Source organism: Marasmius oreades, chromosome 6 (genome assembly GCF_018924745.1).
Source record: "Marasmius oreades isolate 03SP1 chromosome 6, whole genome shotgun sequence".
In the NCBI taxonomy this organism is placed as follows: domain Eukaryota; kingdom Fungi; phylum Basidiomycota; class Agaricomycetes; order Agaricales; family Marasmiaceae; genus Marasmius; species Marasmius oreades.
In genome coordinates this window covers 3,676,548-3,704,146 of record NC_057328.1, presented here as the reverse complement: position 1 = coordinate 3,704,146, position 27,599 = coordinate 3,676,548, and the positions used below count along the sequence as shown (strand labels likewise).

General features: G+C 47.0%; 10 protein-coding genes and 2 non-coding genes across 12 annotated transcripts; 9 read left to right on the top strand and 3 right to left on the bottom strand.

Moving 5' to 3' along the window:
• Positions 1-223: 223 nt before the first annotated feature.
• E1B28_010654 (uncharacterized protein) lies at positions 224-4,300 on the top strand. The gene is made up of 13 exons (XM_043155631.1): positions 224-468; positions 524-766; positions 840-1,311; positions 1,374-1,725; positions 1,782-1,984; positions 2,038-2,338; positions 2,393-2,830; positions 2,891-3,174; positions 3,229-3,261; positions 3,322-3,377; positions 3,437-3,560; positions 3,615-3,721; positions 3,782-4,300. The coding sequence occupies exons 2-13, from the start codon at positions 622-624 to the stop codon at positions 3,895-3,897; spliced, it is 2,631 nt and encodes an 876-aa protein (XP_043008103.1). The 5' UTR covers positions 224-468; positions 524-621; the 3' UTR covers positions 3,898-4,300.
• A 76-nt stretch (positions 4,301-4,376) lies between these two features.
• On the top strand, positions 4,377-4,470 carry E1B28_010653. Its single transcript has one exon. It is a non-coding gene; the product is annotated as a tRNA-Phe (tRNA).
• Positions 4,471-4,658: 188 nt separating this feature from the next.
• BGL1B_3 (Beta-glucosidase 1B) lies at positions 4,659-8,098 on the bottom strand. The gene is made up of 12 exons (XM_043155630.1): positions 7,608-8,098; positions 7,229-7,536; positions 7,071-7,169; positions 6,977-7,014; positions 6,723-6,845; positions 6,529-6,665; positions 6,269-6,463; positions 6,061-6,206; positions 5,804-5,984; positions 5,229-5,344; positions 4,951-5,171; positions 4,659-4,893 (listed from the first exon to the last, which is right to left on the bottom strand). The coding sequence occupies exons 1-12, from the start codon at positions 7,663-7,665 to the stop codon at positions 4,872-4,874; spliced, it is 1,644 nt and encodes a 547-aa protein (XP_043008102.1). The 5' UTR covers positions 7,666-8,098; the 3' UTR covers positions 4,659-4,871.
• A 120-nt stretch (positions 8,099-8,218) lies between these two features.
• Positions 8,219-10,262, top strand: E1B28_010651 (uncharacterized protein). Its single transcript, XM_043155629.1, has 6 exons — positions 8,219-8,348; positions 8,448-9,013; positions 9,068-9,085; positions 9,144-9,158; positions 9,212-9,335; positions 9,392-10,262. Exons 1-6 carry the CDS (start codon positions 8,285-8,287, stop codon positions 9,817-9,819), a joined length of 1,215 nt encoding a protein of 404 aa, XP_043008101.1. The 5' UTR covers positions 8,219-8,284; the 3' UTR covers positions 9,820-10,262.
• Positions 10,263-10,786: 524 nt separating this feature from the next.
• On the top strand, positions 10,787-11,580 carry E1B28_010650 (uncharacterized protein). Its single transcript, XM_043155628.1, has 3 exons — positions 10,787-10,973; positions 11,042-11,311; positions 11,373-11,580. Exons 1-3 carry the CDS (start codon positions 10,854-10,856, stop codon positions 11,421-11,423), a joined length of 441 nt encoding a protein of 146 aa, XP_043008100.1. The 5' UTR covers positions 10,787-10,853; the 3' UTR covers positions 11,424-11,580.
• Positions 11,581-12,848: 1,268 nt separating this feature from the next.
• E1B28_010649 (uncharacterized protein) lies at positions 12,849-13,417 on the top strand (the record flags this gene model as incomplete). Its single annotated transcript, XM_043155627.1, has 3 exons — positions 12,849-12,959; positions 13,028-13,297; positions 13,367-13,417. The coding sequence occupies 3 exons, from the start codon at positions 12,849-12,851 to the stop codon at positions 13,415-13,417; spliced, it is 432 nt and encodes a 143-aa protein (XP_043008099.1).
• A 357-nt stretch (positions 13,418-13,774) lies between these two features.
• Positions 13,775-14,176, top strand: E1B28_010648 (uncharacterized protein; the record flags this gene model as incomplete). Its single annotated transcript, XM_043155626.1, has 1 exon — positions 13,775-14,176. The coding sequence occupies one exon, from the start codon at positions 13,775-13,777 to the stop codon at positions 14,174-14,176; it is 402 nt and encodes a 133-aa protein (XP_043008098.1).
• A 203-nt stretch (positions 14,177-14,379) lies between these two features.
• E1B28_010647 (uncharacterized protein) lies at positions 14,380-18,254 on the top strand (the record flags this gene model as incomplete). The annotated part of the gene is made up of 17 exons (XM_043155625.1): positions 14,380-14,466; positions 14,636-14,819; positions 14,887-15,043; positions 15,111-15,229; positions 15,283-15,327; positions 15,391-15,526; positions 15,591-15,624; positions 15,683-15,918; positions 15,985-16,914; positions 16,966-17,051; positions 17,115-17,169; positions 17,220-17,322; positions 17,381-17,408; positions 17,462-17,564; positions 17,635-17,916; positions 17,987-18,040; positions 18,113-18,254. 17 exons carry the CDS (start codon positions 14,380-14,382, stop codon positions 18,252-18,254), a joined length of 2,781 nt encoding a protein of 926 aa, XP_043008097.1.
• Positions 18,255-18,358: 104 nt separating this feature from the next.
• On the top strand, positions 18,359-18,439 carry E1B28_010646. Its single transcript has one exon. It is a non-coding gene; the product is annotated as a tRNA-Thr (tRNA).
• A 469-nt stretch (positions 18,440-18,908) lies between these two features.
• E1B28_010645 (uncharacterized protein) lies at positions 18,909-20,772 on the top strand (the record flags this gene model as incomplete). Its single annotated transcript, XM_043155624.1, has 10 exons — positions 18,909-19,126; positions 19,194-19,212; positions 19,271-19,508; positions 19,568-19,600; positions 19,651-19,672; positions 19,723-19,801; positions 19,858-20,013; positions 20,078-20,165; positions 20,226-20,349; positions 20,416-20,772. The coding sequence occupies exons 1-10, from the start codon at positions 19,049-19,051 to the stop codon at positions 20,770-20,772; spliced, it is 1,194 nt and encodes a 397-aa protein (XP_043008096.1). The 5' UTR covers positions 18,909-19,048.
• A 274-nt stretch (positions 20,773-21,046) lies between these two features.
• On the bottom strand, positions 21,047-23,618 carry E1B28_010644 (uncharacterized protein; the record flags this gene model as incomplete). Its single annotated transcript, XM_043155623.1, has 14 exons — positions 23,524-23,618; positions 23,338-23,460; positions 22,601-23,261; positions 22,359-22,541; positions 22,241-22,297; positions 22,155-22,187; positions 21,966-22,097; positions 21,793-21,903; positions 21,701-21,739; positions 21,607-21,654; positions 21,522-21,548; positions 21,427-21,467; positions 21,321-21,346; positions 21,047-21,266 (listed from the first exon to the last, which is right to left on the bottom strand). Exons 3-14 carry the CDS (start codon positions 22,725-22,727, stop codon positions 21,047-21,049), a joined length of 1,044 nt encoding a protein of 347 aa, XP_043008095.1. The 5' UTR covers positions 22,728-23,261; positions 23,338-23,460; positions 23,524-23,618.
• A 243-nt stretch (positions 23,619-23,861) lies between these two features.
• Positions 23,862-25,116, bottom strand: E1B28_010643 (uncharacterized protein; the record flags this gene model as incomplete). Its single annotated transcript, XM_043155622.1, has 8 exons — positions 23,862-24,153; positions 24,208-24,233; positions 24,320-24,441; positions 24,503-24,550; positions 24,603-24,641; positions 24,696-24,806; positions 24,870-25,001; positions 25,062-25,116. The coding sequence occupies 8 exons, from the start codon at positions 25,114-25,116 to the stop codon at positions 23,862-23,864; spliced, it is 825 nt and encodes a 274-aa protein (XP_043008094.1).
• Between the last annotated feature and the right edge of the window lie 2,483 nt (positions 25,117-27,599).

Genomic DNA, 27,599 nt, shown 5'->3' with positions numbered 1-27,599 from the left:
GCCCGCGCCCCTCGCGAAGTGATTCTTTGTTTTCAAAGCCCGCTTGATATGGGGAGGGTACCGGGAGAAAGTGCTAAACATTCGTAGGCTTGGAAGGCAGTTTCCTCGAGCGATATGCATCGGGCAAGGATCCACAACGATACCTTGATGATCTCTGCGAGAATGCTAAAGATCATATGGTCACCACAAGGCACGAGCCAACAAACCGGAATCGACTGTGGTTAAAAGTTACTCGTAATGGACCGTGGTGTCATATTGCATCTGAATGGGGTTACGTTTTGCCGTCAACCTTCCAACTGGATTTCTCGCCAAAACTTCCCGACGACTTTCCGTATGTTGCGACAAGTGGTGTAATTGTTTGCTCAAATTGGCGACGTTGAGACCTAGAATCTTCTCGCGCTCTTCTCAATTCTACCAACTCGCTGAAAGTCGTTCGCGCAAGTATTGAGGACTTCTCTCCAGTTCCAGGTGGGTCAGTTGACATATGTATGTTCTTGTCAGTTTTCTATAATCCGATTGATAGTCTGTTGCCGTGGGCACGCGTTGCCTAACTCAATCTCTTTCCACACATTCGTCGCGTGGCAGCCGTACCCTGAGCAGGCCATCACTTTCTTTCCACTCATGGTCGCCAGCAGCGGGGCTGACCACTATCCACCTCTTCAGCTCTCTACTACCATGGCGGAAGGCAGGCCCCAATCTAATGGAAACGATTCAACAATACATTCTCCAGTCTATGACACGGATTCCTTTCAACGGCCTGACCAATGTGAGTAGTCACGACTTGAATTTCCTTATTACAATAGAAGTTGTATCTCATCTGCATCCGTGCTCTAATAAAGTCCGGTATTCTGATCAATTTGACATCCGACCTCAAACGGGCGGAGACCTCGCCACGCAATTCTCGGTTTCGGATTACTCGTCGAGTCTAATACCGCCACCGCAACATCCGTTGACTCATCCGACCCTACAAGTTCCGCGTCCTAACGCTTTTAATCCTCCCGAATATAATCTTTTGCCCCGTAACCAGTCAGATTTTTTTCCCAATGCAACGGCTACGACAACGCCTCAACATCTTCCACCTTCCCCCACCTTCTATTTCAGTCGGGAAGTCGAACACCCGTTGCCTGGTAGACCACTTCCTCATGACCCGACGTATTACCGACTTCGAAACGCCCCCATGGTTGCCTCGATTCCAAGCGAGAACGCACCATCAGTTCCACCCTCAGCACCTTCTCTCGAGTCTTCCACTCTACACCCAAATCGCCGGGATCGCAAGGAGATATCTAGCGTTGTCATAGCTTGTCGCCAGTGGTATGTGGCAACCATTCTCTTGGAATGAAAAGGGACCGAGTCCGATAACATACTTTTGACAGCCGTAGCCGTAAAATCCGATGCGACTCAACGCGACCAATGTGTAGCAATTGTGTCCGACGCTCTAATGCGTGCGAGTACGACGCCGTACCTAAAAGGAGAGGACCGGATAAACGTCCTGGCACTCGCCAGAGGTCATGTAAAAAGAGACCGGCAACCGATTCGACTGTCTCGAACGCTACTCAACCTCCAGCTAAACGAAAGAAGATTGATTCTTTATCGGTTACGCTTCCTTCTCAGACTCCCTCAAAGGAGAATATGGCAGAGAATGAGCCCACAAGGCGACGATCTCAAGAATTCTCTCAAGCTTCCTGTTTGCACGCTTTGGCTCAAGTAGGATCATTCCCGATCAAGGTATGTTTTCTGCGCAATCACTCCGCTCACCTCACCTCCTCATGTTGTTATTGTAGGAAGAGTCTCAGTCACCGGTAACACAACGCTATCCGAATACTTATACTTACGATAATCTGAAGACTGCCTTTCCTCGACCTATCGACACCAACGTGATGCAGTTGGACAAAGCCCACAACAAGTTCCCGCCCCCTACCTCTCCTGTGGTTGAATCGATCCACAGGGAATGGTGGGATCTATTTCTAGATAACTCCGGGTACTCGTAAGTCCGTGATATTCTATGCTGAAGAGCAGATCATGACTCCAGCCTGTTAGATTACCAGATATCGAGAATCATATTCGTTATCTATTCTCGGACACCGCGCACACTATCGAGTTTCTGAACGTCGACTACTTCGTGCGGACACTACTATATCGCCCCGATCGACGATATACAATCCAACCTGCTTTTATTTTGGCGGCATTAGCGATGTCAACGTTGATGAAGAGCAGTAGTATCGAGAATGGAGATAGTGGACGAAGAAGTGCTCTCGGCCTCCGTAATGCTGCACATCAAGCTATACAAACAGCGATACGCTACCATTCTGTTGATGCCGCAGTGGCAGAAGCTGCATTGGTAAGTCAGTTCCTTCTTTCCTCCGACTCTTAGGTCCGCTCACAGCCGCCTTAGATTCTTTGCCTTTTTGAATCTTCTGCCCATCCCGATTATGATCCTGGACGCCACGCCAGTACCCTCGTCCTTCTCTCCGATATCATTCAAAGCCTTTCCCTCACCACCATCGACCGGTCAGACCCCGAGGCTTGCCAATTCCCCGAACACGCCGTTCCAACGGTTCAACTGTCCACCACTCAAGCGCTCTCTCGGCGATGTGGTTGTATTCCAAGTGATGCCCAAGAGCCTCCTGATGACCGCACCTCTTGGTCATACCCTTTACCTTGGGATCCTTCGTGGTCTGAAATACAAATAAGAGACGAAGAATGTCGAAGGGTTTGTTGGTGTGCGCTCAGCCTAACAGCCAGCTATACCGTCCAGGCTGCAGTTTTGGATGACGATTACGACGGAGAAGGGGTGAAAGAAGCCGAACTCTGGATATGTGATCCTGCGAATGTAAGCCTGATTGTTTTCTCAAGCCGACCATGGTTTACGTCCTGACGTCTTCTCATTCAGTGGGCTCTTCTATTCCCTGGCGAAGTTCTGGACCGCGATTCTCCATCTTACCGTAATGCCAATTCGCCTTCACCCAAAGAGTCGGTTTTCGCGCTATATTGTCGAAGCATGCTGCTCTGGGTCTTTTGTCACTATCGCTTGGCCCGCTGCACTGATCAAGAACTCCAAGCCGAATATGCGCAAGAGGCATTGGGAGAATCAAAGTTCCTCCAAGAGTCCCTTGACTTTCACATCTGTAATCTGGACACCGGTCTGATCTACCTCACAAGGGAGTACATATACAAGTGAGTTTGATATCGTCCGTCGCTTCTCTCTTCTCGTACTCATAGCCATTACAGCACACGGGTCGCTGTCGCAAGATGCCTTCGGAGGTACTTATTGCAGTCAACATTCTCTGTCACTGAATATTGAGTACTGTATCCTCTACTCAGCTTCCATGGTTTACCAACCAATCGCCTTTTCACTAAACGGCAGGCCCAGGACTGGGGTAAGTCGTCGAGCTGTTGCGCAATACATTCGTCACTGAACCCTTTCCCGACTGTCTAGTGACGTCGCAGGAGCAGGTTGTCAAACGAGTTTCACTCTCCGTTCAGCGCATAACGGACCCACACGGACTCCAACTTACTCGCCGACCCTATCAAGTTCCCTGGTATTCCCATCAGCTAGCAATGTAAATGAGATCCATTCCTTCTTTGTGATTTATTGCTCACCGAATCCTGTTTAGATGTTTAATGTTGTGGAAACACGACAATTCAAACATCCCAGCCCTTCATCTCGCCAAGTCATTGCTCGTCATCGTTGACATCTTGAACTACCTTTGGCCTTGCTCACGTACATTTTTTCCCTTTCTACACAAGATCTCGTCTCCTTAACGTTCATTCTCTTTTCCAGGACAACAAGCCATCTGTGCTGACCTTCGTAATAAATTGATGAAGGCTTGCCGAACAGTAGGTCTAGACCCGCCTTTGGCAGCCGAGTACTCCGTCCCTCCCATCTTACGTTCATAGCCAATCATCTAGCCATACTCAAAGATCGACCGTCATTTCATGTGGTGGTAATTCCACGGGATCCTCTTTCACGTACTTACATACTATTCTTTGTCTTTGTCCGTTGCCCTTTGCATCATCAAATCACCTTCGCAGCCCTTCCATTCTCAATCTTTCATCAAGTTCACGGACTCTTGGATCTTTGTACACTTTGCAGCTTTTCATTCGTGCATTCTTGTATTTCATCATTTTCATTCCCGATTACCGGCCATGCGGGATTGTACTTAAAACATTTTTCTTGGTCCTTCGGGCAACTTCGGACCCTTCTTCATCGGGACGTTATTCCGAAACGTTTTTGTAAACCCATCCCTTGCTATGTCACTGCTTTGGTAATAATGTCAAAACTGAAAGAACCTCACCCGGGCGTTACGCTTTTCGCTTTGGAAGGTTGATAAAGCCTTCACTTGTTATAGGAGGGAGATGAATGCTTTGCTTTTGTCGGGGGTATAGCTCAGCTGGGAGAGCAGCAGACTGAAGCCGCATTTCGTCTTTCTGTGTTTCTGAAGGTCCCGCGTTCGATCCGCGGTACCCCCAATACGGAGGTTTAGAAAACGCTTTTTAATCAAAAATATTAACAAGATACGGAAAATTTGAATCCATCCCATCAGCGTTTGTTTTTACATCACAGGACGTTGCCATCTGCCACCGAAGAAGAGACTTGAACAAGACCCTGCATCGCTTGATGGTTGACTGTAAAATGTTTTGTGTAGCAGGTGTATAGTGGCCGGTTAGAATATGGAAGGTAAGGGGAAGAAGGCATTGACTATCGGAATTGGTATTAAGGGGGAAAAACAGAAAGAAGAATAAATAAACCTAGTATTACATTTTGTACAAGAGGGGTCGTTACATCAAGTCGTTCAAAAAAAAAGTACGAGGGGGCTATGATCATTCCACCATTCTCTCTTGGTCCGGTTTTGCATTTTTTCCCCATCTCATTATCTCCAGAAACACAAGACCCTAACAAACGCAAAAGAAAGTCAAAAACGAACCCTAAGCATCAAGGAACCTACGTACGCTTTGATCTTGCCTACAATCCCCGGAGCACTTCTATCATCATCGCCAGTACTAGCAGTCTTGATATCCCCATCCGACCCGTTGGAGGGTGTTGTTTTAACCGTCGAAGCAGGACTTCTCGTCGCCGCAGTCGAAATAAGAGTTGAACTCGTGTCTTGATGCGGTAACCGGGGTGAAACTACATCATTCTTCCTATCCTCTTGAGTGTGTTCACGGAACCACTGAAAACAAAACGTCAGTTCTAAATATTTGATTTGGAAAAGGGAACCATGCCGGACCTGTACAAGCCACTTTGCAGAATCCTTCGGGTACCTCTTCTGAGTGTTATAATCGACGTATGTTAGACCGAATCGAGTTACGTAGCCATCGGCCCATTCGAAGTTGTCCAAAAGACCTGGAAAAGTAAGTGTTGGTGTTAGTGGTGTTGGCGTTACTAGTGTAAGGAACGCGTAGTTTTGACGTAAAGGAACAAGGAACAAGGAACGAATGATACATATCCGTGGAGACTAGACAAAAGTAGGTGATAGAAACGTTCTGGTACGTCGCCTTTGGGACTGAGGATGTCTTTTTGGAATACGTTTCATCCCAGAAGTTCGATGGGAGCGATGCATGGAACCCAGGGAAAGAACCAACAAAGTGACAAACCCTCGGACCAATCACCGTCGGAGAAATACAGCGGAGAAATTATTCCATAGGGTGATGGTGATCGAAGGAAACCCTCGAGGTTATTCCGAGAATAAGGCGACGCCAAGGCGTGGTATCGAGAAACAGCAAAGAATTTTTCAAGCAAACAAGGAAAAGAGGTGGAAACGGATGCATTGAATATTAAAGCGAGGCGGGAAAAGACACTCACTCCAAGGGAAATAGGCCCTCACATCGACTCCATCCTCCGTTATGGCTTTCATTAATGACTCCGTCTGGCCTCTAAAATAGTTCACTCTATCCGTATCTTTCAATGCCGCGTCGAGGGGGAGAGTATCTTCGTCTTTGACAGCGAACCCATTTTCGGTCACGAATATTGGGAGTTTGTAGCGCTGTGAAAAAGCGTTGCAATTCGTAAGTGGGAAGTTGGGCGGAAGAAAAAAAAGGTTCGACAACGCGAACACTCACCTTCCACAAATAATTAAGCAACGACCTAAACCCTTCCGGGTAATCTTGCAACCACGCACAATGAGCTTGAGTTCCCAACTGTGTACCATCGGGTCTCGTGAAGGTGTAATCGACGTTTCCTTGGAACTCATCGTCGCCTCCGGCACCTGCGATGAGAGAGGTAACAATTGAGTGATCGAGTCCAAAGCTGGTTCTGAGCGAAACTCACGAGCCAGATTCGTTGTATAGGTATTCATTCCATAGAAATCACTACTTCCTTTCACCACTTGCCATTCTTCTGCTGTGAAATCCGGCATACGGTCACCCAAAACCTCACGCATGTATGGTGGGTAATATCCAAGGTAGATTGGATCTGCGAACCATCCGATGGCAAAGTCGAGGGCGTGTTGGGCAGCTGCGATATCTGTACAGAAGGGTGTATTAGAAACAAAGATGGTTATGTAAACAAAAAGCGGAGAAACCACTCACTCTCGGGCGAATCGTCCCAAGGCATCTGCCAATCCCCGTTCAACGTGATACCAATCTGACCTCCTTGTGTTGGTTTGAACTCTTCGCGGTAAAGCTTGACAGCGTGTGCATGGGATAGGATCACGCTGTGTGCAACACTTGAATGGGGGGTGGTAAACAAAAAGGTAAATATACGTCGAAAATAAAGTACTTACATCCAAGGTTCAGTAGCGGAATCACCCTCGGGTGACCGTTCTCTATCACTTGATCTTCCGGGTGCAAAGACACCACGGCCGTACCCGAGAATAGAGACACACCAGGGTTCGTTCATGGTGAGCCTGAGTAATCAAAAGGCCATGAGAACCGAATGGCAATACAGGAAAGTCAAACGGAAGTGACGCAAGGGTCCTCGGTGAAACAGAAGAAAACAAAAAAAGACTGGGAAATAAAAAAAGAACTGACAACTCACCAATGTTTAACGCGATCACCGAAGGCTTCGAAACAGACCTGTCAAGTTTCAATTATGAATGATCGAGGTCGCGGGAAGAGGTAATAAAACGCACACGAGCATACCGATTATAATCCTTTACGACCTCATCCTTGTTCAACCATCCCCCGTATCTGTCGTGTAGAGCTTGCGGGAGATCCCAGTGGTACAGCGTCTAAACGACCCAATAAGAATTCAAAACCATTCAAGTACCCAGATTTGAAGAAAACTCACCGCGAACGGCATAATCCCCCTCTCCAATAGTCCATCCACCAATTTCGAATAAAACTCAACCCCCTTCGGATTAACTGGATCATTCCTCCCACCCAACGGAATAACTCTTGACCACGATATTGAGAACCGGTAAGATTTGACACCGTATGATTTTAACAAATCCAAATCCTCATTCCATCGAGCATACGAATCCGTTGCGACATCACCGCTTTTACCGTCCATGATTTTCCCTGGGGTTCGAGAGAACTCGTCCCAGATGGAAGGACCGCGACCGTCTTTGGAGGTTGAACCTTCGATTTGGAATGCAGCTTTTTTGAGTTGAAAATACACCAAGTCAATAGGTATCAGGCTCTCATGATTCATTAAAAAAAAACCCCACCAGTTGCGAACCCCCAGATAAACCCTTCAGGGAGCTTCTTAACTTCCGAGGTACCCATTTTCGAATTTCTTCGTCAAGGAGGGAGGGGAAGAAACGGGAAACGTGAATCGACGGTTCAAGGATTGAAAAGGGTGACATTTCCCTTTTTCTTAAATACTTAAAGAGCTAGGACGAAGCAAGGGGAGAAATCTTCCGATAATCAAAGCGTGGTCGTAACATTTGAATTGGGGTCATTCCCGAGAATTGTCCGGTTTAATGGGCCGTGCGGGGTGGTGCGAGACGTATGTCATATATGTATGTTGATTCATACGTCCTACTACGTGCATGGCAACAAAATACCTGTATCCATTCTTGCTGTCGTCCTCGACACATTCGAGAAGGAGCAGAGAGACCGTCACAGAACGGAATGATAGGCATCGGAGGAGGAGGAGGTTTGCAGGTGAGTGTGAATTCAACCCGATAGTCGTGGTGTTATGTTGGAAGGAGAATTCTCGGTCCAACTGCACGTGCCACAGACTCTCGGCTATCTCCGCACCCGGACTTCCAGGCCGCTCCCCCGTCCCCCCCGTCTCCGATCACGAGCAACTCTCACGTTCTGGGTACAATATACCCTCTAGCTCGTTGTCACTCGTGGTAGCGATAGGCCCTAATCGGACTCCCCAACCTTCTCAACAAAGATGGCTACCACCACCACGATCCCAGGCATAGCAATTCTTGGAGCTGGGTTGTTTCCTGCTCTAGGTAAGCTTATCGTCATTTTTACGTTTCGTTCGACTTCGTGACATTCTCGCGCTTTTCAAACCGATGATTTTCCCTCGCTAATCTTCCTAATCATCTTAGCCTATCTGCCAGCTCTATCAGCCCTACGCACCACATCCCCAAGTCAGTGCCCAATAGTAAGAGCCATCTACTCAAGATCGGAGAAGAGCGCAAGAGGTTTAGCCGAGGAAACTGCCAAACAACTAGGAGGCGAAGGCGCTGGCACTCCGGATGTTTACTTCGATCAGCCTGTTTCCGATCGTACTACTAGCGCATCCGGAGGGAACTTAGACGCTCTCCTTTCTCGCAAAGATATAGCAGCCGTCATTATCGCGTTACCGATCACCGTCCAACCTTCCATTATTCTCAAAGCTCTCAAAGCGGGAAAACACGTTTTGAGCGAGAAGCCCGTAGCGGCCTCCGTCAAGATTGGGTTGGAGTTGATCCGAGAAGCGAAGTCGTATACGGAGGCGGGGTTGGTCTGGAGGGTTGCGGAGAATTTTGAGGTTGAACCGGTTTATGTGAAGGTGAAGGAGCTTTTGAAGGCTGGGAAGATTGGGGAGGTGAAGGGGTTTAAGGCGAGTGTAAAGGTGTATTTGGATGAGGAGAGTGACTGGTATAAGACGCCTTGGAGGACGGTTCCTGAGGTGCGGTCCTACTGTTTTGGTTTTGTTAATGGACTTTGCTGAAGATTCATACAGTATCAAGGTGGATTTTTGGTACGGCGACTCTTAACCTTTGATTCTGTTTGTTGACCGTATCGATTGGTTTATCCAGCTTGATGGGGGTGTTGTACGTTCTGATTTCCTGTTATATAATCTCAATTTTACAACCTTCCACCCCAGCACACTTCCGCAGCCCTCAGAACTATGCTTCCCGAGTTTACATCCGGCCACCTGATCTCCTTCGCTTCCCTCAACAAACCATATCTCGCTCCCAAAGATACGGTTCATGCGATTCTCAAAACCCGTAAGTCATTCAATCATCCATCTTCATGTTCACTCTTCCCTCAAAACTCCCTCCAGCCTCTTACAACGGTACCCTCGACTTCACCTGGGCCTGGCCCGTCCGCTCCCAACCCAACTCGGACGAAACAGTCATCATGGGATCTCATGGCTACATCGGTATCGCTAGAAGGAAGGCTGAAGAAGGTGGTGGATGGAACGTGACCATCAAATCTCTAGTTTCTTCAAACTCCTCGACGACGACAACGACGACGACAAAGAAAGAATACCAAGAAACCGAAGAAACATACGCGTTCCGGTCTCAAGGCGTTCGGGAAGAGTTCCGAGCGTTTTTTGAGGTAGCGTTCGATGGAAAGAAACCTGATGCGGAAGAACTCGGGGATGTTGGGAACCCGATGAATGCGTTGTTTGATGTTGCGCTTATTCAGGGGATGTTGGATAGTAATGGGGGTGTTGTGGATTTGAGTGAATTATGGGCAAGGGGGTGAAATTTTCGAGGTTCTGTGTGGGAACGAAGAAGAATGTAAGCATGTACGGTCTTGAATATTGGATTAAATTAATGTTTTCTCCTCGTGTCGCCGATTCGTGCGAATTGGTATACTAAAGTGGGTTTGGGTTTTTGGGTTGTTTTGAAGTTCTATCAGACGGGATCATGTTCCCTCGACTCTTATTCCTTTCAGGTACTATGTATGTGCTTATTGATTCTTCCTTACTTCGGAGAAATAAGAAGCAAGCCAAGCATGAGATCATTCTCTGTCGCTGTCCATACAGCTTGCTTAAACATCTCCCCTTAATGCGCTCGTAGTGTTGAATCGCTCGATTGAAGGGGGAGGGGTACGGTAGTCATGTCTGTTGATATAAGGTTTCTCCGAGCTTTGACCTGTAGTACCTCTCTGTGATTCTTACGAATATCTTCCGAAAGTCCTCGATACTTGGTTTTCCTCGGAGGAGCGAGGTAAATCGAAAAGGGCTGGGATTGTTAGCTGAGGTGTGGTGTTCTGTTCTGTATCTTCCAGACCTTTACTACAGGACCTTATAATCCTTTCGTGAGTGTTCCGAGTCTGCTCTTTACTCTATGTACGCTTAACACCAGCGCTTAAGCGGGAACGCATGCATTCCATGTCCACGGTTGCCCGGACGTTCTCTGCAGGCCAAAAAACTGCTTGAACGATTCCAGTCGGTGGCATAAGTGTTCCGGGAGTTTACTAATTAACGATGTAATCATTGACTAATGATACTGTGCCGACGTTAGTTGCCCGCCGCGGCAATTAACACTTACTAACATTACATACGATTAGTACTCTCGACTTGCACGATCAGTGAAGGGCGGGGCAGTGAACGGGTTAAAGTTTCAACCGGTGCGCCCAGGAGGATATGCGATGCGCGCCAACTTGGAGTTCAGATTTTTATCAGACGCTGGGTATAAATGCCAGCCATTCTCGTCCCCTCATAGTCCTCATCCCAATCCATCAGCGTTATTTCAAAAGAAACTACTACCACGCGCTCATTCCTTCTCAAAACGATGAAATTCGCGCTTTCCACATTTCTTCTCGCTCTCTCCGTTGTTGTAGCGGGTCAGGACTCTGATCCCAACTATGGGGTTATCAGTCCAGCGGATGGTACCACGATTTCTCAGAATACAGTGCGTTATTTTTCACACCGGAGATGGTTAATCATTCTTACTTACCGTCCCCCTTCCACCTTCCACAGCCCCTAAACCTCACTTTCGCCCCCCACCGTTACTTCAAAGAATCTGCGAAGACCATCGATGTCTTCCTCCTCAACGGTGCGACGACGATATCACCCAAAGCAGGTATCAACGCGAAACAAGTCGTATCTGGGATGACGCCCAACATTGAGGTCGTATACGATGGTATCCAGGCGCAAGGATATCAAGTGAATATTGATTTGACGCAGTTGAGTGCGCCGGTTCCCGGGGATAGAACGGTGCTTGTTAAGGAGAGCTTTAATGGGTTTGGGGTGAGTAGTAATCCTGGTTAAGGCTCTGGTTGAGCATGGTTGGGTGCTGATTTGATTATAGGGTGTGGATTCTACGAATTATTGGTCTCAGACTTTCTCTGTCACCGCCTAGACTTCCGATTCGATGGTTCGGTGAATGGACTATAGCCTGACGGACAACGGGATGCTTAGCTTGTATCGTTTGTGCTTGCGACTAGAACTTATAATATGGAGCTTTGTATCCTCGTGAATCAGCTGTGATGAGAAGTCAGTCAAATACTAATACGGAGCTCGAATTGAATTTGAAGCTGGGTGTCTTTCGGCACAGATGGCAATCACGAATGCGTGACGGCAGAGTCCAGACTGCGACGGAGCTGATCCGGACCGAACGGCAGGCCATTACATTTCTTCTTCGCTTCCTTCACTCACGGAGCGACCCTGGAACGTTGAACGACAGGACCAGTGACTTCTTCCTTAAGACGGCACAAGGGTGCATACTGTATAACTCGGTTCAGTGCACAAAGTCAGTCATGAGATCTTGAGAACCCGCCGGTCTTCCCCAAACGACGTCAGTACTAAATTTTCATCAAGACCAACTACTCGGGAAACGAGGAATGGAAGAGAACCTCGGGCTCAAAAGGTGGGTTGCTACTGCGATGGCCTTTCGATGGGGTCTAAAATCAGTCAACAGCCAGGTGTAGAGTTGCTTGGGCTTAACCTCTCCGAGGGACGTTTTATCAAGAGCGGAATTGTTGCATCATTTTATGTAAAGGGCACGGTTTTCTTATACCTTTTTCTTCTTCGTGCCGCATATGAACTGATATCCTGAAGTGGGTTTGGGTTTCTAGGTGTTCATTCCAAGACGGGAACATGCTGTTCATCGTTCTGGCTGTCAAATGCCTGCTTATTGATTCTTCTTCGCTTCAGAGAAATAAGAGGCAAACAAAGCACAAGTCTCTATACGCCCTGTCGAGTCTGAATACACTTCAATGTGTCCGCAGCTTTGTATCGCCCGAGGGGAAGGACAGTGGGAGGTGTTGGCAACTTCTTGAATTCTCTCCATGCCTTGCTTAATCGTTGTGGTTTCTGACGACGATCTTCTGAAAGTCCTCCATTCTCGGTTTGTCTCGGAGAAGTAAAAGACCGGGATTCTCAGCTGATGTGCGGCGTATCTTCTAGACCTATACAGGACCAGAGTGAGATTAGGAAGACAAGTTGACATGAGAGGCTACGGCTCTTTACTCCACTACGGTCACCATGAATGCTGTCGAACCGCCCCACCCGCTGGAAGCGAATGAAGGTTCCTCTGCAGACCAAAATGGTGCATAAGGTATGGAGTTCAATAATAATGTTCACGTCATTAATCATCCTGTTAACTCACCATGAATTTTGTACTACTAATTTGTATCCGAGTTGTGACGGAGGATTAAAGCTCCGTTTTCTGTCAGCCCACGACTCGCATTGGGTATAAAAGCCAGCCTTTCTCGCCTTAACTTGCTCACCCCATTCCATCAGGTTTACTTCAACACAACTCTTAACATTAAATATCTTCCAAACAATGCAATTTACGTTTCCGGCATTTCTTCTTGCTCTCCTAGCGAGTCAGGACTCTAATACCAATTATGGGGTTATTAGCCCAGCGGATGGTACGACGATTTCTCAGAGTACAGTACGTTCTTTTCCCCCCTCCAGAGATGATCGATTATCCTTACCTACCTTCCCCCTACACCCCTACAGCCTCTAAACCTCACCTTCGGCCCCCACCGTTACTTCAAAGAATCAGACATATCCATCGACGTCTTCCTCCTCAACCGTGAAATGAAGATATCACCGAAATCGGGGATTTACACGACGCAAGTCGTGTCCGGAATGAAGCCCAACATCGAAATTGAATACCAAGGTATCACAACGGGGGGATATCATGTGGATATTGATTTGAGGCAAATGAGTTGGCCGGTTCCGGGGGAGAGAACAGTGCTTGTTAAGGAGACCTTCAATGGGTATGGAGTAAGTACTTCTAGTGGTTATTCCGGTCAACCGAGATTGGATGCTGACTTGAAGCTACCCTACCTGTAGACTGGGGTTACCACGAATTTTTGGTCTCAGACTTTCTCTGTCACCGAGTAGATTGCTCGGATTCTTTCGATGTGAAGAGAAATAGTACTAAGCTCGAAAAACTGAATGTACCCTGTATGCTGTTTACAATGTTATTGAGCTCATTTGTGAACAAACCGAATTAAACTGAATGCTTTTTCGGGTGTATCCTTTCATCCGTGCCGAACAAACGGCTTTTTTTTTTTTTTTGAGTTGAACACAGGCAATCATGATCATGAATGCGGCTGCCAGTGGTCCGGCTTCGTTTGCCCGGACCGAACCAGCCAGTGGTCCGTGCGTCCTGGCTCCTTCTTCGCTTCTTCCACTCACGCAAGTCATCATGCGACCCTGAAAGAACACTCTCTTCTCCGAACTTCCTACGGACGGCTCATGCGTACATATAAACTCAGTTCACACATAGGTCATGAGAAACCACTCCATTCTTCTCCACTTTCATCTGCAACGACGTCAATAGGAACATCTGAACTACCAAAGCTTCATCCAGAACAAGAACACCAACAACTCGAAGAACGAGGAATGAAAGTGAATCTTGGGATGGAAAGGAAGAGTGTGCGGTTTTGGTTGAGCATGATTGGGGTTTCTGCTGTGATGGCTGTAGCTGCGTTGGGGTCTAGTATCAGTTCGAACGGTCATCATATGGCGTTGCCGCCCGGTGCTGACTCGGCTTTGGGATTCAACGTCGACGTCTTGGCAAGAGCAGAATCCTTTACGAATCAGGTTCGGTTCGACAACTATAGTCTTCTTGTGAAAGACCAGAGGTTCTTCTTATAGTTGAGTATCTCCATTGTTTTTTCATTTCCACGAACAAACGAAAGTTACTAACCGTAACTCTCGTCTAAATAGTTCAGGCGAATTCCACACCTTCCGACTTCCAGTACCGGACCTTTGGCCTGACATTCTACAAAAGTTCAAGGCAGCAGGATTGAACAGTGTCAGTGTCTACACCCATATGGGCTTGATCAATCCTTCGCGCAATGTGGTCGATTTTAACGGCTACCGAGGTCTACAACCCCTATACGCAGCAGCAAAAGCTGCTGGAATCACGGTGGTTCTTCGTCCCGGTTCGTGGTTCTTGGAATTGTTTTGTTACTTTACTCACGCTCATGTGTTTTTTTTTTGAACACACTTCGGACCCTTTTCCTTTCTATCAAACCAGGTCCGGTGAGAATTTCCTTGAACATGTGAAAAGGGGTGGTGCTCACGAGGGGGAAACATGCCCGTTCATTACAGTATATCAACGCGGAAACCACAGCGGGAGGGATTGCGCATTGGATTACGACAGAGGTTGCTGGAAATCTTCGAACGAATGATAGTGATTGGAGGGCGTCATGGCAAGCGTATGTCAACGGGATTATTACCGAGTCTAGGCCCAATCAGATCACTGAGGGTGGTCCACTTATCGCTATACAAGTTGGTGGGTTCGGTTCTATGTTTGATTTTTTCAATCTGAGGGTGACTGACCCACGGTGCCCCTCGCTTAGACAACGAATATAATCAACGCGATGGTGGTACTTACTTCGCCGAGCTCGAAGCTGCATATCGAGCTTCCACCAGTGGAATTGTCGTGCCTTTAACGTATAACGATCCAGGACAAGGCAGGAACTTCATCAATGGAACGGGCGCCGTCGATCTATATGGGTGAGAGGTGAACTGCAATGAACCAGGACTCTGGCTGATCTTACACTGTCTGGGATTTGTTAAACAGTCTCGACTCGTACCCTCAAGGGTTTGATTGTTCGCATCCTGATGTGTGGAACGGCGTTACGCTTAACTATCATCAATATCACGCAAGCGCCAATCCTTCTCAGGTTTGGTACATCCCAGGTTTGTTCTATATGGACTTTGATCGATCATTCGCGCTGACGGCTGTCCTGTAGAGTTTCAAGGTGGGGCCTTTGATGCTTGGGGCCCAACGTCTCCTGGTAAAGAATATCCCAATTATATGATGTCTGATTCTGAGTGTGGTCGTAAAATTCTGTTTTTAGGGTACCAAAATTGTCGCCAGCTTACTGGCCCAGAGTTTGTTTCGGTATTCAACCTTCAGTTGTGGGCTTCGAATGCGAAGATGATCAATTTTTATATGGTGTATGGAGGTACTTCGTGGGGTGCGGTTCCATTCCAGTAAGTTGTTTTTTTCTCTTGTTCCTCGTCATATTCGTTAATGTATCTGTATCTTTATCTCTAGTGGGGTTTACACTTCCTATGACTACGGTGCATCGGTTGGTACCCAACGCCTGACTCCCTCAGGTTAGAACTGATTTACTCTGATTCCTTCAGATAACGGAATCCCGAATGCTTACGACCAAGTATTCCGCCCTGAAAAGGCAAGGAATATTCCTTCGCAGTTCTCCCGAATTCTACAAAACCGATTGGATTGGTGACACCTCTACGGGATTGAATGACGGCGCTGTCATCTCCGTCAACAATACTCCGGCGGCATTTGTCACTCTTCTGAGGAATCCAAATACGAGGGCTGGATTCTGGGTTGTGAGGCAGAGCGGTTCGACTTCTACGTAAGTTCCCGTTTCCTCGCTTTTCCTTGTTGGATAATTGATTACTTAATATTCTTGTTTATGCAGGGCTACATCTGTATTCAGACTAAACGTAACAACAGCAGATGGGTCAAAGATCCAACTGCCTACCGAAGTCACCTTATCAGGTCGTCAATCCAAAGTGATCGTCACCGACTACGCATTCGGGACCAAATCCCGCGCGCTCTACTCGACCGCCCAAGTATTCTTCGCGGGTAGCATCGGTGGACGGGATGTTCTGTTCCTCTATGGGGATTCCAATCAGGAACATGTTGCTGCTATACAGTTAACGGGAACACCTACACCCGGTGTTTTGTCGCCCGGGAATTCGAATGTGCAATTCATGGGTACTGAAGCCGGTGCGAGTAGTGCCAATAATGTGACGATCATTGGGTTCCTTCCTGGTGTCCAAGGGTTAGTTACGATTTACGACTCGGATACTCAGCTCATCCTATACGCCGATTCTGCCACCGTCGACACATTCTGGGCACCTACCATCGCTGGAACGACCGGTGATCTCGCCAACTTTTGGAGTTTGGGAACGAACGAGACGGTGTTGGTCGGAGGACCGTATCTTGTACGGTCCGCTGCTATCTCTGGGAATCAGTTGGCGTTGAGAGGGGATCTGAATATTTCTGATGGAGCTGGGGATGTGATGTTGACGGTTATCGCGCCGAAGAACGTGACTAGCATAAGCTGGAATGGGGAGGCCGTGTCGATTTCTTCGTCTTTACTTCCTACGTCTTGGTTATTGGGTGCCATTAATCGTAACGGTTCGTCGCCCACGGGATCCGACTCGTTGACTGGACGGATTACGTTGCCTACCCTGAAGACGTGGAAGTTCAAGGATAGTCTTCCGGAGATCGTAGGCGGGTTTGATGATTCGAAGTGGGCCTTGGCGAATCATACGCAGACGAACATTCCGGAGAAGCCGCATTATGGAGATGGAAGGGTTTTGTATGGGTGTGATTATGGATTGTGAGTTCAGGCGTTTTTGTTTCTTTTTTTGCTTGATCAACTCGTTCGTAGCTGTGAGAATATCGTCCTTTGGAGAGGTCATTTCACCGGGACCGGGAATGAGAAGAGCGTTAATCTGTCGATCAATGGGGGTGAAGGTCAGTCATCGAGTCATTGATCCATTCTTCATCGTCGTTTGAAAACTCAATCAATTTGTATAGCATTCGCCGCCAGCGTCTGGCTCAATAACGCGTTCTTGAATACTGCATTTGGAAAGTATGTATCTCCATCGCCTCCTGCAGCTCCGTCTCAAGCCGTCCTGTTAGCTCAACGAACAATCGAAACTTTATCGAGGAGACGGACCAAGTCTATACCTTCCCCAACGGGGTAGCGCAAGCCGGGAAAGATAATGTGATCACTATTGTTCAGGTCAGTCCTTTGATTAACGCCGTACTCGATGCGTTCTCTTACGCCTATTCTTGGCCAGGACAACATGGGACTGGACGAACAAAACGGTGAAACCTGTTTTCGTTGATGATATTTTACCGACGTTAATTCGATGATCTAGCCGTTAATAGCATGAAGAGCCCACGGGGCGTTCGCGGGTTCCAACTGAATACAGGAACGTTCTCTCAATGGAGGGTTCAAGGGAAAATAGGTGGATACACCAAGTAAGCACCGCCGTGTTTTCTTATGATTGATCGCTCCTTAATTAGCTGACCTTCTCGCTTGCGTCCGCAGTTTCCCAGACAAAGCACGAGGAGTCCTAAACGAAGGTGGTCTCTTCGGCGAGCGTAAAGGCTGGCATCTCCCAGGATTCGATACGTCTTCGTGGGCAACCGTATCGAACTTGTCGTTGTCCTCTCCTGGAGTAGGCTTCTTCGTGAATACCTTCAACCTCAGTTTGCCCCAGGGACAAGATGTCATGTTGAGTTTGAACTTTGTCGAATCAGATGGGCAGCCGTATCGGGCTCTGCTGTTCGTGAACGGATGGATGATGGGTAAGCGGGTGGGAAACCTAGGGTATGTGCTACTGATAGTCTCGTGGGGATTGGGTGGAGGGGAATGCTCAATTGCCCTTTTTGTTGTGTAGACCTCAAACCAAATTCCCGGTACATGAAGGGATACTTGATTACCAAGGATCAAAGTCTGTTTTTAACCTTTCGTTCCTATCAATTCTGTATTCACTGATCGATCGTTTTTTAATTATTTTTGATAGTACGGTTGCAGTTGCAGTATGGGCGATGACGAAGCAACCTGTAAATCCTCAACTTCAGTTCACGATCGATGGGATGTTTGATGGAGGGGTTGGCAATATCCGTAAGAATAACCCGAGTTGGACTGCTACGGGTAGGGAGTAGGGATCAGGGCCCTGAAATGTACAATGTACTTGTAAATCTAAACTGTCGTCTGCATGGTCCCTGGTTCTCGAACGTTTATATCTTGCTTTCAATCATTAAGGCAAGCCCTCTTAGCTCAGTGGTAGAGCGCGTCACTCGTATGCGATGATATGATGAGGTCGGTTGTTCAATCCAGCCAGGGGGCATTGTAAATGATCGCTTTGCTTTTTCCTCTTACTTTCCTAAAAGTTGCGCCCAAACCGCCGATGTCAGGTTTTCCCTGATTCTCCTTGAGCGTCAACAAACTCTAGTAAAAATAGTGAGGAGATGTGTGAATAGGGAACTTTATTTTGGTACTTAGTTGAATCCACATTACTCGTTAAGGTTAGATGAAGCGTACCTACCCCACGTTACCTGTCTAAAGCTGCGTTTAGAGTTGGTGCATTTTTCGACTCTCCCCTTCATCTCGACCTCACTTTCCATGCAGGCTTCATTGAACAAAAGCGCGATGCAAATGACCACGAAGTTCTCACCAAATTTCAGCCTCAGCGCTTCGAAGCGCAGTCTGCGGACAAATCTGCTCCCGAACGTGCCTGTCATCTTTTTCCCACCCTTTGACAGCTGTCAAACAAAATCTCTATGATCGTGAATCACCCGGAGGACTTTGGCGCACTTGTCGGTCCACTCGACCGCCAAAACTGATAATGCCCCAGTCTCTCCGGTTATAAACTTATACTTAAACTCTCCTAGACTTTTGCCTCCCATCAATACCTCCTTTTGACAACGAAGGAATCCACGATAACTACGTACGAGTCATGGCGTCCTTGGAGGAGATCCTGAAGCCATGGTTCACGAATGAAGTGATGATTGTCCAGCCTGTTGTGTCGCTGACGGTGGGTGAAGTTCGGATTTTCACCTCTATGATAGACGTTTGACGTTTTCTTCTTTTCATCCCTTCAGGTTACCTGGTTTGTATACGGTGCGACTTTTCAATGGTTTCTCTATGCAATGATGTTCAACCGAAGGGGCCTGTTCAGGGTTCTACATCGGTCTTTTCATCGTGACCCTGCACAACCTATACAAGCATCATCCAGCCAACCATAAGCTTTACCTCACATGGACCATATTGTTGTTCTTCCTATGCACTCTGAACAATATAATCGAGACGTGGTATCGAGTTCGGCAGGCGATCAAAATCTACACTGGAGAGCATACGAAGGATTATCCACCTCTGCTCTCGTACGCGCAGCACGATACAATCAAGACAATCCAGAGGTGGCGTACAAAATAATATTTCCGTGCTCTCGGCTAGTTCTAAAGTGCCACGTACACAGAGGATTTTTAATGATCTTACCGATCATAGCAAAGTAAGAGCTTCCCGGGTTTGTTATGACCGTAGCTGACATCGTCTCCCTAGTCTTACCGCAGAAACCATGCTTGTACGTGTGGATAGCGCCTTCACATGCCCTCGCTTATTCCTTACGTCTAGATTCATCGTTGCTATTTGGTGTGGTTCAAGAACAAATGGGTGGCGACCACCTTGATCTTCCTTTCACTGGCGTTGAACAGTACGATTCCATTTACCAGTACCCGAAGCATCTTAATCCTCATAACCCTGTTCCAGCTGTTGGCCTCGCAGGTTGTATCATGTTCACTAAAGGTTTCAGCAATACCAGTATCAATCCCAAGAATGTCAATCTTCTACTCAAGGGTAATTCTATCAATAACGGGTATCTAATTGCGAATGCAGTCTTTAACGGCCTTTTGACCGCGTTGACCGGTATGTTCTCTCTTTAATCTCATGTTCATGCACTTCCGGTATTGACTCAACTATGACCATATAGCCGGGCGAATCTACCTGATCAGTCGCGAAGCACGCAAGCATCTCGATGCTAAGCTTCACTCAACGTATCGAACTGTTGTAGCTATTATGTCGGTGTTTTTTCCGTTTTCTTCATCCCGGAATTCTAACCTCGATGATGTCGATTATAGAATCGAATCTGGATTGCTCTACCCAGCTTCTCTTATCATCTATATCGTCATTCTATTAAAGTTGGACCCGGATAACCAGAGTTTACTCCCTGTTGATCTCAGTCCGTTGTTTATGCAAGCTGCTGTACGTCCTGCGTCGCTATCTCCTTCTCCCCCCCACAGTTTGCTTAACCTGCAATCCCGACCGTAGGGAATCGCACCGACTCTGATTATCGTTCGCGCGCTGCAAGGAAAGACGACGGATAGCGTGGACCAAGTCGTTTCTGCAAACAATCACAGAACGAATACTGAACCGATCTCGACTACGAAGAGTGGGATTCGGTTTGTTGGTGCGGGGGGTCCGAGGGCAAGGGCGGGGGGAGGAGGAGGAGCAACAACAATCCACACTATCACGACTGACCTGGGAGAGATATCCGATGAATTTCACCACACAGTTGACCTGCCGAATGGAAATCACTCAAGCTCTGGGGGGAGCCTTTCGGGGAGTGACCTGGAGAAAGAGAGACAGCAGAAGGAGGGGGTTTTGGTTACTCCAGCTGAAGTGTAAAAGCCTGGACTCCGTAGGGTTAAAATAGCATATAGTATAAATAGATGTCCGGTAATATTTATTTATTTTATCGTATGTATCGGTCAAGAATTGGATTTGAATGCATACAGGTGGCCTTTTAGCAAGTTCGTTATATACCTACGAACCGGAAATGCGACAAGTCGACTTTGTGGAGGTACCGGCGAGGGCCAGAACACCTCCGGACCGCAGCCTGGAACTTCCGGGAACCGGTACCAGGTACTTTGCCGAAATCGTTTTCAGTGGCTCCCTCCTTTTAAGCTCTCGTTTGTTGCGGGACTTCTAGCTCAAAAGATCGGTAGTTCATGTTCGCAGTGAAACCGTTCTCGGTTCCTGTAAAAGAGGTAAACTCAATCGTCGTCAGCATTATTCCGGTTGATGTCGGAGTCTGGCCATGGATATTATCTTGAGAAGCCATTTTTCGTATGTGAAGAATTACACGACTGGCGAGAATAGAGTGAAGGACGCGTTCGAAGCTAAGGAAAAGATACCGGTTCAGATGCGTAATCCATGAAGGTGGAGGTGCTTACCCGGAGAGGAGCAGTCTGAGGTCAGGCTGAGAGGCGCGGAAGAAGTAAAGAAAGGATTTAACATGTATGGTATATATGTCTCCTTATTACGGACGACTAAACTCACGGAGAGAATGAGAATGACGATCACATTGATCAGCGATATCACTTTTAAAGTGCCATGAATTCGAGGAGATTTGTGCAAAGAAACGTAAGCCTCACTGAAGATCAGCGCATAGTAGATGACACCTGATTGAATATGGTATGGGTTTGATTATGATCGAACGCGATGCGAAAACTCACTCACCATCCCGATAGACAACCTTTACGAGGTTCGAGCTTCCACTGCTCCGATCTAAGTTCACATTAGCGACAAGAAAAAAGACTCCCAGTCGTCTCACAGGCACTGATTCCAGGTATCGCCATCAGGATGAAACCAACTGCTAAGGCTCAGTTTCTTGAAACCCTTCAGAAAGGGAAGCTAACCACGAACCCATATCGTAAACCATCAACAAAATCCAAGTCACAACGATTTCCTTGTTCGTCGTCATATAGAAACATCTTTGAAGTTGTTCCGACACGCCAGGTATATCAAGTTCAGGGTCTGATGAAGATGGATACTGGGATGTGAGTAAGGAGGAGAGGATTTATATGATAGAAACAGACATTGGATTCCGTTTAAGAATCTTGAGAGGAAGAATATCCCAGGAATCCCGCCCGCTACCGAGATCACGACCAATATAACCCCTATCAGCGGTTTCCACCCCCAAACGGCCCATATTCGAATCACAAGTATGACTATTCACAGGGAGTGAGGAATAAAATCGAGGTACAACAAAACGGCAAGAGACATACTTTCAGAAAGCGATATTCCCGCAAGTGAAACCCCTACATGCATCTCAACGGATCAGAATATCTGCCCAAAATAGAAAATCCCGTACATCCACACATTGCGTAAGTGATCATGCAAGCTCTCTTAGTGGACGCGCCCAAGATGACTACATTTCATTGCAGGTCAGTAAGAGCGAGGGGAAAGATGAGGAAAATCGTTGAACTGACAATACTGATTCAATATAATTTGATCAAACAGTGGTAGATACCTCTGTACAAGGTACATCAAGCTGAATAGTACAGCTGTTATCTTGACTGGCCGTTTTCGAGGACTTAGGACAGCCCATATGTACTCGATCTCGACGTCTAAATTTAGAAGAACGTCGTAGATGAAAAGTGCTTCTCCAGCAGCTAAATGCGTAAATCGTGAGGCTGCGTTGGGGAAGGTTGAGATTTGAGAGATATCGTACCGAAAAGGTACTGGAAATCAATATCAACGGGGAATTCGTCGGCATTGTCAGATAGAAAACTCACGCGAACGACTACCTCATGTTGAAGCGCCGCTACAAGGTCCACATCTGGGGGTATCTCGACCATTCGGAGCTTTTGTAGGGAGCGGGGGGCAAGGTGGAAAATGGGAAACAGAAGGCTGAGCTTATTTCAAGTGAGCTGGAACCCATGTAAATTCCCCAGGAGCTATACTTAACTCGATGGCTCTCAGGGTACAGCAAGGGTCCTTTTAGTACATATCCAGCGACCTGTCCGTCATTTATCTGTCAATCAATTCATGATTGTGAATCGGTTGTCTGCTGTCACTGTCCCAAAACTTCCAAAAACACCAACGAAGGGAGCAAAAAACCATATCGTGAGTAGGGAATCCACATATCAACAACAATGATTTATGAATGATTTTCATGACCAGACAGCCCGATCTTGGAGACGACGATCCTCAGTCCGTCTGGACCCTGATTGGGGGTAGTGACCGGGCCCAGGATATCGGAAGTGCATTGTGCAAAGGAGAAAGCTTCGGATGTCAAAGCGCCCTTCGGGAGCCCGTTCTTGTCATGAAGACAGTCTTGTAACCCCGCCGTTAGCTGCTAAGCATTGACCTTTGCGTTGCTTCCATACATTCTATTAGAATTGGCAAAGTGATGGTTCATAAGGTGTTAGATTTAAAAAAAGCTAGGTACAGGACCAGAGGACGCACCTCCCATGAGCAAGCTACCGATCGTGTTCCCTTTTCCTACCATATAGGTTAACCCCACCGGCGTTGAAAACGCCATTCGGACCGCTATGCAAAATCATACTCGCTCTCAGCTACGACGCACGTCTATTTCTTTGTTGAAGGTGATCAGCCAACAGATTTGAACAAACGAGAGATAGCGACGCTCACGATATTATCGATTCCAAACTAACTCTGTCAAGTAATGGTACGTAGGCGTAAAGGCCGAGTGACTCAGTGTGGGAAGTGAGGGAGTTTCGTACAGATGGCAATAGCCTGCCCTCAAGTGGCGCGTGTCGGAATTTGAACGTGAACGTCCGTTACGTAGTAATAACTGCCACCTCTACCACCGAGCTGGTCCACTTTGGGAAATTGGCTATAGCATGTTACCGAAATAGCAGTGGACTAGTATTACGTGGTGAGGCTTGAAAGCGCTTGAACCAGCAATTCGTATATAAGATGGTACATGTAGCAGCACAGTGGGTGAAAAAATCGGTTGATTCCGAATATCAGCTCCGTGTTCCGTTGGCCATGGATTGGGAATTATGGTTTTCAGAACGGGTAGGTGGAACCGGACTCCCCAAATCGCCTTCCAGTTGCTGTCCTTCGAGCTCAAAACCAGATCGGTAGTACATGCTCGTAGCGAACACGTCCTCGGTTCTTGTGAATTCAGAGCTGAACTCTACCGTCGCCAGCATTCCGGTTGACATGTCTCTCATCTGGCCATTATCTTGAGAAGCCATTTTTCGTATGTGAAGAATGACGTGGCTGGCGAGAATAGAGTGAAGGACGCGTTCGAGGCTAATGAATAGATACCGGTTCAGATGCGTACTCGACAAAGGAGGTACTACTTACCCGGAGAGGAGCAGTACGAGGTCATTCTGAGAAGCGCGGAAGAAAGAAAGGATTATTGATATATTGATATGTAAGGTGAGCATGTCTCTTTATTACGGGCAACTGAGCTCACGGATAGAAGGAGGATGACGATCACATTGATCAGCGATACCACTGTTGGTGTGCCATGAGTTTGAAGAAATTCCTTCAACGAAACGTAAGTCTCACTGAAGGTCAGCGCATAGTAGATGACACCTGAATATAATATGGGTTTGTATTCGATCGAACACGATGTAACACTGAACAATTCACTCACCATCCCGATAGACGATCTTTACGAGGCCCGAGCTTCCACCGTCCCGATCTGACACAAAATTTCACACTAGCGGTAAGGAAAAAAGGACTCTGAGTCTTACAGGCACCAATCCCAGGTATCGCCATCAGGATGAAACCAGCTTGTAAGACTCAGTTTCTTGAAACCCTTCGGCAAGGGGAAGTTAATCACGAACCCATATCGCAAACCATCAACAAGATCCAAGGCACAACGACTTCCTTGTTCGTCATCCTATAGAAACATCTTTGAAGTGGTTCCGACGCGCCAGGTATATCGAGTTCAGGGTCTGATGAATATGAATACGGGGATGTGAGTAAGGAGGAAAGTATCCCATATGATAGACACAGACATTGAATTCCGTTTAAGAACCTTGAGAGGAAGAACATCCCAGGAATCCCGCACGCTGCCGACAACACGACAATCATAATCCCTATCAGAGGTTTCCACGCCCAAACGGCCCATACTCGAATTGCAAGTACGACTATTCACAGGGACGTGAGACATACAAATTAGTGTGCAACAAAACAGTAAGAGACGTAACGGCACCACGAAATTGGGACCAAAATGTCCATGGACTGATCAATACCGTCAGCCATCGTTAGTGCCTCTCAAATTGACGTTACCTGGTATAGACCTGAAATTCAAGTTCAAATCTAATTTGGCCTTTCATTCTGAGAGTGCATGGTCAGTTTGACAGAACTGAGCAGAGGAGTCCAGTGTGTTGATGTCAGACCAGCCATCGCCAGATGGGCTGAGATGATGAGATGTCGTATTATCATCAGATACCCGCCGGCCGCCAGTCTGGGTTAGCTTGGACTACTTGTTTTGGAAATTAATATAATATTTGATATAATCATTGCAGTTCTCGCTCGTGTCTGATTCCAATAAAAGATTTATTATATTATTATATTATATTAAGAGCAGTACAAATATATACACATAAGGAATAATGAACAATCGAGAAATATGATCAGAGCCGGCATGCAACTATAGTTGTCACTACTACAGCTGAGATCTTCGCCCTACAGTAAGTGTCAGTCTGTCAGTCAGTCAGTTAAGAAAAAAGAGTTAAGTCCTACTAACATAAGAGGAAGAGCAGTGTGGCAGGATGCGTGCGGCGGGCATATTTATACGTTGCACCTTCTTTGGTCATATTTGTTGGCATAACAAACTTCTGTGGAGAGGACCCATGTGGGATCCAGAAATACCCACTCCGTCTGTGGGGCATTGGTGGAGCAAAATCAATGGGGAACTCGGGGGCGCACATTGGGCGCACATGTAGTTACCCTGCGCAGGACAGAACCCTGAACACGCCGAAAAAAAATTTACGGTAATTATTTCAAGCCTTATTTTTTGGCGTAACAAATTAAATGTGCATTTCTTTTTTTTTTCGGCTATGTTGCTAACATAGATAAGTACTAATCTGACTATCTCAAAAAATTTGGACAGTGTACGGACCAAATGTGGTCTGACCGTGACAAATAGCCAAAAGTCTGAATTAAGGTGACTCCGTAACGGTATCCTGACCCTATCCGGCCATAATCTGGGCTGATGTTGACCATACACCGTCAGACATCATCAGACTGGGACTTGGATTTCAGACACTCATCAGAAACTGATTGCATCTTGCCCATCTATGCACAGGCTGTTGATAAGTGCCCACTCAAACTCAGGTTGGGATTCAATGATAAATACATGGTTGTGTACTGATTATGTCTCCCAGACTAATGTTACTTTGACATCTATATCAGGAGTCGAACAGAATCACCCTGGTTTCGTGGTGGGTACCTTCAGAAAGTGATATTCCGGCAATCGCAATCCCTAAATTTATCTCAGCCGATCAGAATATCTGCGAATAGAAAATCCCGTACATGCACACATCGCATAAGTGATCGTGCATGCTCTCTTAGTGGAGGCGCCCAAGACGACTATTTTCATCATGAGTGGGTAAGGGAGAGAATGAGGACAATCGATAGACTGACAATACTGATTCAAGATAATTTGATCAAACAGCGGAAGATACCTCTGTAAAAGGTACATCAAGCTGAATAGCATAGGGGTTATCTTAACTGGCCGTTTTCGAGGATTGAGGGCTGCCCATATGTACTCGAGCTCGACGTCTAGATTGAGCAGAACGTCATAGGCGAAAAGCGCTCCCCCAGCAGCTAAATGCGTAGATCGTGAGGCTCCGTTGGGGAAGGTTGAGATTTGAGAGATATCGTACCGAAAAGGCTCTGGTAATCAATATTAATGAGTCGGCTAAGGAAGTTGTTGAGATTTTGTATAGGAGACTCACGCGAACGAGAACCTCACGCTGAAGCGCGACTACGACATCTGGGGATATCTCGACCATCCAGGTCTTCGAGCAAGGAAGGAAAGGTGGGAGGAAGGAAACAGAATTTCAAACCTACCATAAGCGAACTGGAACCTATATTAACTTCCCAGGCGTTATACTGAGGTCGGCACTCACGTACGGTAAGGGTTCAGTGAGCTACAAATACCGATTCCAGCGAGTCAGTCTGCATGATCAATTCACTTCATGCCTCGGCTGTATTCCATCACTGTTATGACCTTTCCTAGCTTACCATGAGACTGATGGCAATCATGACTTACTCCAACTTGAAAAATCCCATTCACCCCTTCTGATCAACATCAGAACTACTGATGAGTGGATTCCATGCCCAGATAACCCGATATTGTCTTGGAGACAACGATCCTTAGTTCGTTTGGACCCTGATTGGACGTGGACTGCATTGCGCCAAAGAGATCTTTGGAGAGCTCCAGGAGTCAAAGCACCCTTCAGGAGCCAGTTTTTGGCATTACAAGTCGGTCTTTTAGCCTCGCTATTAGCCGTTAACTTGACCGTTACATTGCATCTATACACTTCTCGACAGTATCAGAAGTCTCATAATAAGGTGTGAGAATAAAACAAAACCGGGTACAGAACCACGAGATGCACATCCCGCGAGCAAGCGACCAATGTCGTGTTCTGGTAAGCCCCCCTTCAAGCACCGCGATACCAATCATGAGAAGTACTCGTGATACGACGCGCCCGAGATAACTATTTCTCGAAGGTGAA